The 15,700-nt window shown below is 37.5% G+C and overlaps 1 protein-coding gene across 20 annotated transcripts in view; it reads left to right on the forward strand.

Annotated features, from left to right (window-relative positions):
• The window catches only part of KDM6A (lysine demethylase 6A), a 150,526-nt gene that overhangs the window by 115,665 nt on the left and 19,161 nt on the right, over positions 1-15,700 (forward strand). For all 20 annotated transcript variants that reach the window (XR_014957003.1, XM_085586134.1, XM_085586149.1 and 17 more), the window contains 3 exons: positions 12,527-12,656; positions 14,135-14,240; positions 14,981-15,186. Coding sequence is in view for 19 of the 20 variants with exons in the window: in XM_085586134.1 (XP_085442260.1) it covers positions 12,527-12,656; positions 14,135-14,240; positions 14,981-15,186 (442 nt within the window). In the remaining variant the exon portion in view is untranslated. The remainder of the gene's footprint in view (positions 1-12,526; positions 12,657-14,134; positions 14,241-14,980; positions 15,187-15,700) is intronic.

A 15,700-nucleotide genomic window follows, 5' to 3' on the forward strand; every position in this document is an offset into this window, starting at 1 on the left:
ATATAGTTGAAAAGTCTATTTTAAACTGGAAAAAAATTTTTGACCACTGCATCTAATGGTTTTATTTCATTATTTGGTTGGTTTGGTTGGACATCAATATGGTTTTATTCTAGCATTTATATGACTGTTTTCTTAGAGAAGAAAGACTTCTGAAATAGGTACATGATATTGGTAAATGTCAGATAAATTTATTGTGTCAAATTGTGTGTCCTCCTCATGGGGTTTGCAACTTAATTTCTATAAGGAGCTTTGATACAGCTCCTACAAAATGAAAATAAGTTGTTTGGACTTTTATTCAGTAATGAGTTGTCTTTCATGGGCATAGTTTGTAGGTGCTGTACAAATGCTTCTCTTTAGATAACAAACAACAGCAACAATGTAGATGTTGAAAATTATTAAATGTTAAAGAAGTCATGTTTAGTGCTGCTATTAAGCTCTTCAGAATCTTTTTTTTTCTTGATAAATCAGACAGATTTGGTCTGTCATCACAAATCCGTGTTCTCATTGGAAAAATAATAAATAATCACAGGATGTTCAGGTGGGAGCTCCAGGAAGGGATCTCTGTGGAGATCATCTCATCCATCCTCCTGACTCCCAGTAGGGCCAGCTACAGCAGGTTGCTCAGGGCAATGTCCAGCCAGGTTTTAAATACTTCCAAGGGTGGAAAGACTCCACAGTCTGCCTGGACAAAGCTCTTCATGCTGGGTCACCCCTAACATAAAAAATCTCTATTTTCTATGTACCAGTGCATGGGGTTATTCTTCCCCTGCTGCAGGACTTGGCATTTCCCTGTGCTGAACACCCCCAGAGTCCTGTTGGCCATTTCTCCTGCCTGCTGGTGTCCCTCTGAGTGGTCACACAGCCATCTGGTGTGTCAGCTTGTCCTTCAGCTCTGTACCAGAGATGGCTTTTTTGGTTTCAGCATCTATAGCTCAAGCCCAGGAGCTGTTCAGCTGATGGATTGTGTTAAAAATGCATTTGTGCAGCAGGTTGTGAGTCTGTCATGTTCAAGTTCAGGTATTTTTGATTGTTCAAGAGTTTAGGTCTTGGTCCATCTTATGTTCCAGTTGATCAGCAGGTGTGTTTTTGTTGGTTTTTACCTTTAGTCAGTAAGCTTGGATCATTTTAGATCAGCGGAAGACTAGATTAAGGCAAAATGTGAGGTCAGCACTAGAAAACCTGGCAGTGATTGCAGTGTGGTTGTGCATATTGTACAGTGTTTTCCCAGGTATTTTCATGGCTGGAAATGCAGAATGGCACAGTGTGGAAGGCTGGGTTGTACAAGTTCAGATAACACTTCCTAGCAATGACTTGTGGCAAAGATATTTCACTGTAGGCTACAGTGGTGTTAGAAATACAGCAAATTCCACTCCCCTTGCAATAACCAGTGGCACAGGAGGATGGTTGAACCCTGAGCAATAATAACTTAAACTGCTGCAGCTAAATCTGTCAGTGTTCATCTCTGGTGCATGTGCTAGCAGGGAGCCTGTCAGGGAGTCATTAGCTTTGCAAATTCACATTTAGTGCTTGCTGCTCGCAGCCTTCTCTATGTAAAATACCTCAAAGTCCTCCAAGATTTTCTTGGTAGTCTTTGCCTGCTTTCTTAAAAAAAATTGGTTCAAAATCCAAACAAATTGAGAAATTGAAATGGCCATTTAGAACACTGTAATTTCTGTAGCTGTCCTTTACAGTTGCCACTGTGTTTGAAAATGTAACCTAAGATGCCTTTAAAGTTCACAGAAGTCCCTTTAATCGTAAGCATGTGGTTATTGAATGTTTTGGGCTCTACTCTGCTGTTTTCCATCCTGAACTCTGTTTGCAGTTCTTTAATTGAAATGTTATCTGTGCTTTTTTCTGTTAGAATTCTTGTTGAAATAGTTATTGCATCAATATATTTTACTCCAAAACACTTTTTTTAGGATGTATGTTTGCTATATTTTGTATAGCAAATATGGTGGTTTTGAGCATTACTCTTTTTTATATTAAAAAAGTAGTATAAAAGAATGTTTATATGATTCTACCAAAAAAAAAAAAAAAACCCAAAAAAAAAACAACCTTCATCTGTGACTGAGAGCTTGTAGTTCCTAATGTTGTGGGATTTGATGACTAATACTGATCCATGATATAGCAGTCTGTCACTATCTGTTACCAAGATAAATTTCATAAAAGAGAGAAAAAAAAATCTTTAGGGAGCCTATTTTATCATCTTTCAGATATTAAGTCTTACTGTAATGTTCATTTCCAAGTGACATTGCTACATATACTACATTCATAAAAATTAACAGCTTTAACAGCTTTTTTATTTTAAATTGGGACCCTGTATGTATTCTTTCTAGTAGAAGTATGACAATAGCTTGAGTGTATGGTGGTAGGACGAGTGCATTGCAAATTGGCGTAATATAAACTGTTAGAGACTAAGTTTTTTCTTAAAGTTTACCTGATTTGCCTCCAAAATTGGATTATAGCTTTTTTGAGGGAATAATGGGAAGTGCTTCACTCTAGTGAAATGTTGCATTTTGATGTGTTTGGCGTGCTGTTGTCTGAGAGATCTGCAGTTAGTGTTTGAGAGCAAAATATTTATCAGTTTAGCTACAAAGTCTGTAAACCAGCAAGTCCTTGTGTTTTTGCTCTTTGATGGAGGTGTAGTATCCCTAATTATACTTAATTTCCAAGATAAAGGAAGGCTCATAAAGATGTTTCACTTGGCTTCTTACAGTCAGTACCAGGCTCACATAATGGTAATTTTTCAAGGGAGGTAAGCTAATACTTTGTCCCGTGTAGTTTGCAGCCAGCTCAAAAGGTGTTAGATGTGCTTCTTTCCCTTTCTTTCACACGACAAGAGATTGAGAGCTCCCTCTTCAGCCTGTCTGCACCTTCATTCAGCGAGGCAGAGGACTTAGAAGCTGGATGATGGGGAAAAGTGGAGGAGACACTTGGGTTTTTTAGCAGCTCTGAGATCAATTACTGCATCAGTCTGAACTATGCTTACAGGCTTTGAGACAGGATTCCTTCTAGGCAAACAATGCTTTCTGGAAATTCTGCGTATGTCTGCTAATAACAAGAGATTCTGAGAAATACAATAACTCACCTGTGCTACAGCTGCTTTCCTGTTATTTCATAATAATCAAAATTATAACTTTGTATATAAACCCTATAAAATACATTAATAGTGGGGTTTTTTTCCCTGCCATTCTAATATGTTTGACAGTTTGTATTCATAAAGTTGATGACAGAGATTTCCCAGTCTTTTACTGAGTAGCTGATTAGTCCTTGCTTTGTTTTAAGACATTCAGGCATACACATGACATATCTGGAGCAGAATTTTGGGCAGAACATCCTTGTTACAGCTGTTGTGTGCATGACTGACATAAACAAAAATGTCTGGGAGGGAGAATTTTAAAAATAATGTACTCAAAGGCCTGCTGATTGGCAAAAAAAAAATACATGTAGTAAAATGAGAGATATTTATATGCTAATATATCAGATACTGTGAGCTTCAGTACTGTATGTTGACCTTTATTTTAACACACTGTGTGGGAATGCAAAAACAAAGAATTGAAAATACTTCCTGTAGTACTGATTATATTTGGGTGCTGTCACTGCAAGTGGTACCTTGAGATTCAAATATGAATTTGTGACCAAAAGTGTTCATTTTTAGAATTATTTTTAAAATTGCAGATAAGCTACCCACAGTAGAAAACATGAAAATAATTTATTTTTTCCTTAAAAAACAAACAAACCAAAAAAAACCCACAACAACCTATAAAACACAACAGACACAAGACCAGACAAGACCCCAGACACTTGTGTTGCATAAGATTAATGCACAGGGAGAGAGGAATTGTTCTGTTAGTCTTTTATATTGGAGCTACATTGTATTGGGCCTTAAAGTATTCATTTGTGTCAGTTGTTGCATACAACAACTTAATTTTGATACGTTCAGAAAGTTGTTTTGGCTCCATCTCTAATATGGATAATTATATTCTGTTATCTTCTGGCATATTCTTCTTGTTATCTCAGTTGAATTGTCACTTGAATCTGTTGCCCTGTTGTCTTGATGGTATTCTCCAGGTGAAAATAGATATTTTTATGGGTAGGAACAGGTGGATGTAACTTGTTTTTTTTTTATAGCTGGAGCACTAGATTAATCATTTTAATTTTCTTCCTCATTGTTCTGCATTTGGCTCTGAGGGTGTTTATATTCTTTGTAAGTTGCATTGTAGTCCTCAGATGTCTATTTGTTCATTTTTTTTTCTTCAGATGCTTTCATGTTTTAAAAAAAAGTCGTGTCTTAAAGAGCCATTTTTTGCATCTTTGAGACCCTACAGGTTTATTTGTGTTAGGAGCACAAAAGACCTGGAATTAGTCTCAGTTTGGGATTAAGTAATGCACAAGAGTTGATTCACAAGGTAACTACAATTGACCTACAGCAGGATAGTGAACTGCAGGATAATGAAGTTCCTCATCTCACAGGAGGGATTTTATTAGGAAGCAACATGGTAATGCTCACCACCAAAAAGTGACCTGTTAAAGTTCCAAAGGTTTTGTGTGTTGCTTAAGAACAAAGGAGCATCAGAAGTATGGAAATTTGGTGGTTTTAATAGTGAAAGAAATTTATTAGAACAGGCATTCAGAAGTCTTGCATCACAATAAAATAAAATCAGAATTAGTTTGACAAAAGTAAATGCCGGGAGACCCTAATTTTGCCTTACATAAGCAAGTGTTGTCTTAATGAAAGCTGCTCAAGTGAAGCCATTAGGTGAAAGGAGATGCTTTGTATTATAAAATGCAAAACACAGGCCAAAGAGAAACTCAGTTTGATTCTTCTTTTATTAGTGTGAATAGGTTGTCTGCTGTGTAGAAGCAGACTTGGTAAATGCTTTGTTTTGCCAAAGACTAAAGTGAGCACTGAAGTAGGGCAAGATAATTGCGGAGGCTGAAAAGTTTCTTTATATCCATCTTCCTTGGTGCGAATGTTGAGGAAATATTTAACAGAGCTCCATTCTGTTCCTGGGGTGAAATGAGGTTGTTGAGGAGGCTGAGAAGGGGTCAGACATAGGGTGCTGGCACAGCAATTGATACTTGTACAAGGAGCTTCCCTTGAAGGGCCAGACAATGTCCCTGAAAAGCCACAAGGAATTGAGAAATGCAGGAGCTGAGCTATTGACTCAGATATGCAAATCTCATTAGGATGCTGTTCTGCAGAACAGTGGGGTGGCAAATGTGCTCGTCTCGTTAAACTGCTGCTGGAGTGTAGGGGTGAAAAGGAATTGAGGAGGGGATTCAGGGAAGTGTGATTTGGTTAGTCTTCCCTACCAATAAAACTGGTTACAACAGTAAATTTTAAGGTGGCTATAAAACAACTAAATTGTGTTTGGTAAACTGTTTACATAGTAAAGTCAAATTCTTCAGGCCTCTGAGCAAATTAACAGATAAAAGAGTTCACTATTAGATTAATTATCCTTCCTGAGATTCCTAAAGAAAATCTCCTATTAAGGTAATTTTTTAAAAAATAACCAGCAACAAAAAAACAATGAAACACCAACACAACCCCAAGTAATTTTGAGCATAAGTGAAAACCATGTAATTAAAAGAAGAAAATATACTAAGAATAACTGCTCTGATTTTGTTATTAGAAAAGCTAATTGTTAATAGGGGAGAAAAAGAAGAGTGTGCTTCTTGGTCTGGTTGTGTATCATGTTTCCTTAAAAAGACTGTTATCAAAAGCTCTTTTCTGTGCTCTTAGAAATGTAAGTATCTTTTCCCTGTGAGCAATCTTTCTGAAAGGGGAATTAATGAAACATTATCACGAGGCTTGAGATTCAACACTCGAGGTGTTTATTCCTACTGAAGTGAAACCAGCTGATTTCTCACTCCATGTTTCAATTGGTGCATCTAATTAACATCCCGGAGTAGGGGTAAAAATCCAGGATCCATCTCAGTTAAGAGAGTCTTATCAGTTTCCCTTTCTAAAACTGATCTGAGGTCAGGTCCTTAGTTTAAGCAGCATGGAGAAGTTCCTGAGTTGGCTGGTACTGTTTCTCATAAAAGAAGTACGAAATATCTTGGTTATTATTTTTTTCCCCCCTCATTGTTTATTAAAGTTTGTCCACAGCCTTGAAAGAGCAGGTAGAGGTCCAAACAAAACTCTAGAGGTGAGAGGTCCTCAGGCAGTTCTGAAAAGCCCAGCTGGGTGACTTCGTGTCAGCTGGATGTTGTCCTTGCCATTTTATGGTGATACATGGAAAGACTCATTTGACGACTCTGAAGCATTTCTGAGCTTGAAAGCTTTACAAATTTGTCATGATTGGGGAAGGCAAATGAGGGGTGTAGGTTTGACTGTAATGTGTATCAAAAGGAGCTAATAAAGCCTTTTTATAGTTCTTTTTGCTTGGTGTTCAGAGAGGGAAAGTGTAGAGCAATCCACTGAGAAAAGTGACAGGAGACTAGAAGAGATGAGCTGCCTCTCAAGGGGTCTTGTAAAATGATAAAGATACAGGACAGGGAACAAACAGAGGAATTTTTACATGGAAAAGGTGTTAAGACACTGGAATGGGTGGACCAGGGTGGTGGTGGGAACCCTCCCTGGAGGGTTCACCATGCTGAATTTGGCACGTGGTGCCATGGTCAAGTTAACAAAGTGGTGTTTGGTCTCAGGTTGGACTCCATGATCCCAGAGATCTTTTCCAACCTTAATGATTTGTTGATTCTGTGAAGGTGGTCTGGGCTAAAGAATCTGGGAAAGGGTCTGATAAATGGCCAGCATTTACACAAGGGCAGTAAATCCATTTGCTGAGGAGGAGTGGGCAGTGCAGAGGCTCAGGTGGGCAGAATTCTCTTTGCTCCAAGGGCTCTGTTGGAGCCCTGGGCAGAAGAAATTTTGTTCTGTCCTTACTGAAGGTGCTTCTCCCTGAGCCTGGTCTGGGAAGTCAGTGAATCACTAATTTGGGAGCTCGGTGGTCCACAGGAAAAGAGCCTAAATCTATTTGAAGGGAAGTACTTTGTGGAGGAAGGACCTGGATTAAATTAGTGTTTTGTTTTTAAAAACAACAACAGCAATTTTTGTTTAATTGGGAATTTTATTTACAAACAAAGGGCTTTTTTGGCTTCAAGACAGAATTGCTCAGTTCCTCTAAAAGCACATTATATCTGGCAAGTGATCTTCACCATAGCAAAAGTTTTAAGAATAAAATTTGAAATACCATGATTTCACAAGCTAAACACTGCTTAGAATAAGAGATTCTGTTTTGCTCAAAAGGCAGATACTGAACTCTGCAAATGGGAAGCAGAATTATCTGGGAGTTAAAAAAAAAAACATGGGTAAATTTGCAATTCAGAGGGAAAGGCAAGCATATGAAAAAGTTTGGTGCCACTTGTTATAATGCTTTTCTTACGTAAGTCAGTGATGTGATTCTGTTTGTCTTACAGCCTCTGGAGCAAGGTGATTAGCAAATGAAATAGAGAGGGAAGATGTAAAAGTCATTAAGAAAAGAAAAAAAGGAACATTACTTCTTACATAACATGTAATTAACCTATGAAATTCACTGCCAACCTGTACTATTGAGGTCAAAATCAGAACAGAATTGAAAAATAATTAGAAATACATTTGCATAATGAGAAAATCCACAGTTCTATTGTAGGATTTTCTGTAGTTTCATGAAAGGTCCCTGGGAGTATTGCCAACTAGTACCTGGTTGTGAAAGGCTGGGGTAGAGAATTGCATGATAAACAGGTTGTGTAATTATCTGGCATTACTTGCATTTAAGCCTAATGTAAGCTTGATTTGACTTCTTTATATTCCCTTCAAGAGCCCCTCTCTATCCCCTGGCTACAGAAGGAGCTTGGGGAGGGGAAGCTCCGGGAGCCAGGCTGGGTGTTGTGTGTCACCACCTCCTTCCCAGGCTGGTGGGGATTGACAGGGTTTTTTTGTAATAACTCAGAATAAGAAAGCAACTGCTGGTGTGTGCTAATTGTGGGAGTTTCTGCTTTGAACCAGGACTGCACCAGGTGGGTGCTGTGCAGCCCAGTGCTTCAGCCGATTCCTTCTGCAGGCACCATTCAAAAATGTCTTGTTCCTTCCTCTTTGGGGATTAATTAACTCTGATAGAATTGAGATAGAGTATCAAATAAATCCACAGTTCCGTGTGTTAATTTTAAATGTGATTTTTATTGGCGGAAGAGAGGGCATTAATTTTGTTCTTCTGAATAACTATAATCTCTTGAGCAGTAAAACCTTGTTAATCCTCATACAGCTAATCCTCAAATAATAATTCACTTAGAGTGACTTCACAACAAAAATAACTGCTTAAGCACAAATGCTTGTAACTTACTCTGTTTTGACCTGTAAATTGTACCTAAAATCCAAATGTATAGATAACTGGAAGTTGTTCAGGAACTTTTCATTATCACCAAATACTTGTAATCTCCCAAGCAGAAACAAAAAGGGCAAATATTTTTTAAAGTATCCAAGATAAGAGTTCTAGAAAACACAGAAATTATGTTCGGAAGAGGAAAACTTTCAGACAAAAACAAAAAAGAATAAAAAAAGTCTGCACCGAAGTATTCGAATGTTCCATAAGGCAAGAGTGCTCAGTAAATATTTTTGTTCCGTGCTTGGGAAAAAGGCAGATAAAATGTTCACATCATAGAATGTACTCCCTTTTCAAGGAGAAGGTTAAACAGCAGTTATAGTTAAATTTGGCATTTTTAAGTCAGGGGCCCAGATAACATGCATCAGTGAACTTTGAAAGGGCAAGCCAGAGAACTGTTTATAATTCATATAGGTTTTTTTTAATGGTTCTTGGAAAACAGGAAAAGCTCCAGAGGACATGAAGAGCACACTTCCTGAGAATTAGACATAATTCTCTCAGCCTGATGTTAGGGTTGAGTGAAACAATAAAAATGTTGAGGTGATTAATTTAATAAATGTAAAGAATGATAATTATTGATAATGATTCTTGGTTCTGGGAAAACAAGTTTTATCCTGTGAACTTTAATATCTTTTGAGGTAGAATTTTTTTTTTTTTTTAATAGAGTTAAAATTGGTATCACTGTGTAACACAGGTACCTTTAAATCTGCATGATACTTTTTTTTTTTTTTTTTTTTTTTTTTGGGCAGGTGGGATGATGCAGAATCAATCCTGTACCTAAAATGTGTCTGGGAATTGCCTGAGAAGTGTTCTGTGGGTGATTGTTGAAACTGTGTCACACCTGGGCTTTTGGTCAGCTGTGTGTTTAGGTACAGCCAGAGGGGAAGTTTTTACCTAAGACTGAAGGCTGTAAACTGTCTCTTAAAAGCTGTGGGAATGTATCCTAGAAAACAGTAAAATTTAATTAAAAGGGGTGTTCTAACAAATGTGATGATTGCTTATTCAAGAGATCCCATGACTACATGAAATAATCCCAAGTAGCCAGTGACAGCACAAGAGGACATGGACTTAAGCTGTGCCAGGGGAGGTTTAGGTTGGACATCTGGAGATCTTTTTTCACAGAAAGGGTGATTAGATATTGGAGAGCTGCCCAGGGGGGTGGTGGAGTCACCATTCCCGGAGGTGTTCAAGGAAAGGCTGGACGTGGCACTCAGGGCCATGGGCTGGGTGACAAGGCAGTGATGGGTCATGGATTGAACTCAGTGACCCCAGAGGTCTTTTCCAACTTAATTGATTGATTGATTTATGTGAAGTTAAGGCACCAGTTCCATCCTTAGTGGTTGATGTTCTCCCAAGCAGTTCTCAGGGCAGTTTGAGTTGGTTCTCAGAGTGAAGCACTTCCATGAGTTGTTGCTTTCACCCCTGGAGCAATTTGCAGTGGCCCAAGTGCTGCAGCTGTGGCTCAGGACAGGCTGCACGTCCCGTCCCTGTGCATCCCTGGCTGTGTCCCTGTGAGCCTGGCAGCTGCTCCTGACTTCTCTTCCCACTCTGACAGTGAAGGGTGTTGTCCACTCACAGTCCACAACAAGCCAGTTTAAATGAATGAAGCTTGTCCTGCTCTTCGTTCCTTCATCACAGATGACTGGGTGTCCAGTTTCTTTTGGGGGCATAAATCAGGATTGTTTTGTCTTGAGCAGTGCATTTGTTGCCCCTTTCAGCCACTGTGAAATCCTCTCACAAAATCTGCATTCTTGAAACTGGGATGTGTGGGATTTTCAGCACAGGTGCTGTGGTCAAAAAAGGTCTTTCACTTTCCTTGCACTGGCAGTAGTTCCATGTTTCTAGAAGTGGAGAGACTGGCAGTGGATACTCACACCATGGTAGCAAGTATTTTTAGTATTTCTATAGTGTTTTTTATAATTTCTATTGCACTGTTTGGCACACTAACAATTACAGAATTATTCTTTAATAGCTCTCTTGCCTTGTTATTAATAGTAAGATATTCTGATTCATAGTTTAAAAAAAAGATGATAGGAAAAAAAATACGATAGAATGAAGCTGGTCTGTTAAAGACAACTTTAAATATTCTGCCCATCTGTTTCCTGCGCCACTTAAATTATGAATGTTTTGCTATCTCAGCTTTGCAATTCTTTATCCATTTTCCTCTTAAAATTTCCGCATAGAATTTGAGTAGCTTAATAGGAAATTATAGCGTCCAATTGGTAATACCAGCTTCAAGTGCTAGGTTTATGAGATATCTTTGTTAATCTGATCTTTTCCTTTGTGCTATTTCTTTCCCTTTCTCCTCTGCCTCTTCAGACCTGTAGTTCCTCTAAGTGTACAGAAGTTTCTCCTCTCTCCATTGTCACCCTTCCCTGAAACCCCCCCATGCTCTGGATTTTTGGAGCTTTCACTGTGATTACCTTGCTGTGACTGCAGCTCAAGAGTCCCATTAGTTCTGATAATGTCCCTTTTTCTTCAAGTTCACTTTTTCTCATTTTCCTTGAGTTAGAAATTTCCTAAGAACTGTTTATCAATGCAAACTGAATTTTGTCAAAGTTCTCTCCTGTTTTTAATACTGTGCATTTGTTTTTCTTGGTTTTATTTCTCTGTTTGGTAATGCAGAGGTTATAGTAATGTCTGATACCTGCTGTTTAGATTCTAGTTTCACTTTGCATAAATAGTCTGGATCTCAGATTCGTGCAGCTGTAGTCAATAAATTTCTGAGTGGTGATGATTTTATATTGCCATGTGATTTTGGGGCTCTTTTTTTTGTTTGCTTTTGTTGGCTTTTTTTTTTTTTTTTAATGTATGTTGGGACAATGAAGCCTTTGCAATAACTCCATCAGACATTAGGCGCTGGTCAGTGATTTTTTTTTTGCCGAGTTGGATGATGACTAATCAAAGCTTCTGCATCATTCTTTCACTTTCTTGGAAGTGAAATTCTGGCATTGGACTCACCTAGCACAAGGAATGAGCCAGTGTGACTGGTGTGCTTTGTGGTGTGAGATGTTTGCCCATTTTGTTTGAAGTGTTTGTCATGTCAATCTATCTGATCTTGAGCCTCAAGTCCATCCTGTGGGTTCTGCTAGCTTGATTTGAAGCTGTGATCTCATGATGCAGTATCTGGCTGTACCATGTTGCTCAGTTTCAGAAAGAAGTTTTTGTCACTGGGAGTTTCATCTGATAAAAGTTTGTGTTTTCTGCTGAAGACTGTTGTTATTAAAAAAAAAACAAAAAACAAACTCTTTAGTAACCAGTGAATTTTATGAAGATATATGACTAAACTATACATTAGAAACATCCTGTTTTGTGGGATGTAACAACAGTGAATCAAAGGAGGTTGGAAGCAGGATTTGAATAGTTTTCAGTGGGAAGAATTTTGAAGTAGTTGAGTAATTTTTAACAAGAATATAAGAGATGGTTTTGTCAGTACATTCCTAGTGATGGTGACTGGATATTGACTACAAGCTAAGCTCAGAATGGAGACTTTTCAGGTCATCCATTATAGGAAAAGTTACACATCCAGCAGGTCCCACACCTGGAAATGTCCAGGGAGAGGCTGCAAATACAGCCAAGAGGTTCTCCCTGGAGTCACACACAGGGGCATTGACACAGGAGTTCACTGGGGGAAGGAGCTCTCCCTTGTTGCTCCAAAAAATGGATTATACAGCAGTGGCTCCCTCTGCTTCAAAATATGTAAGGCTGGGAGGGGTAGCTGTGGTTCAGTTCTGTTCAGTGTCTGTTGTGTAGCTGTACTTGGGTTCTGTGACTCAGCAGTTTTTTGGTAATCTTCTGACTTTTGCTCTGCTACCTCAGCTCCTGTGGAATGATCATCCACCTGCTAAAGTTCTTCGTGTGTAGTGGAAACCTTTTCCTGTTCAATTTTATCAAAATGTGTCATGCTTGCTTTTCTTGAAAATGGCTGTATTTTTAACTAATAGTGGTGATGTTGCAAATTCAGCAGGCAAAGTGCGAGTAAGTTTGAATAATGTCAAATTATACATGGAAAATTTTTGATTAAAACATACGAGCTTTATTTGCATCTTAAATGATGGTTTCTCCTTATACAACATTATTTTGCATAAGAGATTACACTGATATGCATTTATTTTATTTGTCAAGTATTGACAGAGACAGCTCTTGTTTCCTTTTAGGAATCTGGGTAAAAATGGCTTATCTAACAGTAGTATTCTATTGGATAAATGCCCACCTCCACGACCACCGCCTCCACCGTACCCTCCCTTGCCAAAGGACAAGCTGAATCCACCTACACCTAGTATTTATGTAAGTAAATCTAGTGGCAGAAGTACATTGCTGCCTGTCTTTTGCAATTGTTTGGCTATCTGAATTACATAATGTAATTATTTTAAAGATGCACTGTTCATCACTGAGTTATAATTACGGTGCTCTCCAAACTGGTATATATATATGTAGGCAGGAGAAATGCCAACCATAAAGAAAATTTTGAGACATAGTTTGACTCTCAAAGGACCTGTAAATTAAGAATTTCAGTAATCAAAAGGAACAATACTTCAGATTTTTTATTTTTAATACTCAAAATGTTGGCAGAATAAGCAAAACAGTTCATTATATACAATGCACAGTATTTCAGAAATGTATGTACAATTTTTTGCAAGTGACAGCTTATGTATAAATGAGCAAGTAATTAAACTAAACTCCCTTAACAATCTGCTTCAAAACATAGTGAAGAAAAATGAATAAAAGTTGAGGTGATGTTGGGAACAAAATGTCACCAGGAAAAGGCAGGGTTTAGTTGAGTAGTATTTTCTTATGCATACAACTTTTGTTCTGAAAATAAAGTTTCATAATAGCTTTATTGAGCTAACTTCCTTAGTAATAGAAGAATAAATTACAGGATATCCACTTCCTTAATAGCAGAAAAATAAATTACAGTATGCCCATACAGGCAGTGTGAAAAGCTCAAGTTGGCTTTGTTCACCTTAATCTGGGGACCAGAAGAGGCTGGCACTTGGGTCTGAGTGTGCTGAGAGCTGGGTTTAGCTGGATGCAGTAGTGCTTCCAGATGTTTTCCAGGTGTTGCACCTGAACTCATCTGCCTTAATAAAAGTCCATCCCAGCTTTGTTGAGTGCTCACAAAGCTGGAAAGTCACCACACTGCCGCAGACTGTGCAGTTGTGCCACTCTTTGGGAACTCTCTGTTGTGTTTTGTTTGTTGCTAGAAATGCCTTCAGCATTCTAAAGGATTCATAGCAATTAAAAAAAAAAATCAGGAGGGAGGCTATAGCATAAAATTGAGGTTATAGGTGCAGAGAAGCATAAAAAAATTAAATCAACCTTCCTGGTTAACATGAGATATACCATGAAAGTAGTCTTTTAATTATACTGTTTCTCATATACATTAGCTGTAAAATTATCGCTTTTTTACTTCTGAAAAGAAACTGTATTGCTCTTCAGAGAATTCTGTAGATTTAGGGAATGTACAAGGCTACTGTCAGATAAAGAAATTAAGTTCAGGAAACCTGAGTTGTAAAGCTGAAGCAACTTGGGAATAATTCTTGCCAAGAAACAAATTACAGTAACAAATTAATTTCAAGAGTGAACCCAGCATTTACAATAGAAAGAACTGTATGGTGTAGCTGTTCATTTCCCAGAGTGCAGGGAAATGCAGAAAATTCCTGTTTTCTTTCTGTTATTTCTCTTTTGTTTTACTATTCTTTCTTGTTCTACAAATAAGGAATCTAGATTGATCTGACATCTAATATTCCTTTATAATTTTGCAGTTGGAAAATAAACGAGATGCTTTCTTTCCGCCTTTACATCAATTTTGTACAAACCCAAACAACCCTGTTACTGTAATACGTGGCCTTGCTGGAGCGCTTAAATTAGGTAAATTTACCTTTTTTTCTTTTCTTTTTTTTTTTTTTTTTTTGTAACTTTGGGGAGGAATTAATGGTTTTTAAAGAGAAGTCTCTCAGTTCTTATAAGTGGATATTTTATTTCTATAATACTATTTTACCATATATTCCAAGTCATTATGGTAATTTGTCATATCTCAGTTTGCTGTTGTTTCTAATCTTGGTCTTTTTAAAAAAAAAACCTCATCACAAATACAGCAGATTTTGTTGAGCACAGTAGGGAACTGAGCTGTGGATATGGAAGTTTACAGCCAGACATTTTCCTATAAAAAACTGGATGCATGTCTTTGTGTTTAGATCTAATGATCTATAATTTGACTGTGTGCAATATTTTGAAGTCTCTAGGTAGATAAACTATCACTGCTGGTAGGAAATGTGTTTTTATGATGGAAGTGCATTCATTAAGCTCTGCTCTGAAAAATACTTTCATGGTAATAGGTTTGAACATTGTTTGCAGATTGGTTTAGCTAAGGCATGTAAAAGGTTTCTTGTAAAATAGTCCATAGCTGCCAAGTTTTTTCTAATTTTCTACTGCATATGTGGAGGAAATTTTTTTAGGTGTTAATAATTAATGTTCAGGTGGGCAGTGTTGTAAAGACTTAAAGGGTAAAAATTATTTTAGAGTAAACCTTTCTATGACTTCAGGCATTTTCCTGAAATTGTTTTATTCTATTTTAACCTTCATTTATTAATTTTATTGCTATTAATTAGATCTAGGACTCTTCTCTACTAAGACATTGGTAGAAGCGAATAATGAACACATAGTAGAAGTAAGGACACAGCTACTGCAGCCAGCAGATGAAAACTGGGACCCCACTGGAACAAAGAAAATCTGGCGTTGTGAAAGCAGTAGATCTCATACAACAATTGCAAAATATGCACAGTACCAGGCCTCCTCATTCCAGGAGTCTTTAAGGGTAAGTTAATTGCTACTATTTGAGTTACTCACAAACTCCATACTTACTCTGGAGCCTGTTAATAATGGCTGTTAGAAAACGTGGAAACTGCCAAGGAAAAAATATACATTTCCATTAGCATGAAGAGCACAGGTAAATTTTCAAGATCTGGTTTGAATAGAGGGTCAAATAGTATATTGTTCTTTCCAAATGCTTAGTGTAAACTTCAGTTTAATAATGTAAAACTCGTGGTTAATTACATACTTTAAAAGTTTATTAGTTTAAGCTTTGGTATTATAATGTCAAAATTCACATTAAAATACCTAGAACTCGAGGTTTTTTTTACAATTTGGATTGCTTCCAATTTCACAAATTTTGAAATCAGATTTCTTTGTTCTTCCTACTATCCTGAATTAATTTGGATGTGGCTCATTAGAAGTTTACACTAATACTAGTCTTTTCTTGGGTTCCAAACATAACAGTTCATATTTAGTTTAGAAGTTTTTAGGCTTATGTGACAGAATGAAGTATTAAA

This window comes from Lonchura striata, chromosome 1 (assembly GCF_050655825.1).
Source record: "Lonchura striata isolate lonStrDom1 chromosome 1, ASM5065582v1, whole genome shotgun sequence".
Classification (NCBI taxonomy): Eukaryota; Metazoa; Chordata; class Aves; order Passeriformes; family Estrildidae; genus Lonchura; species Lonchura striata.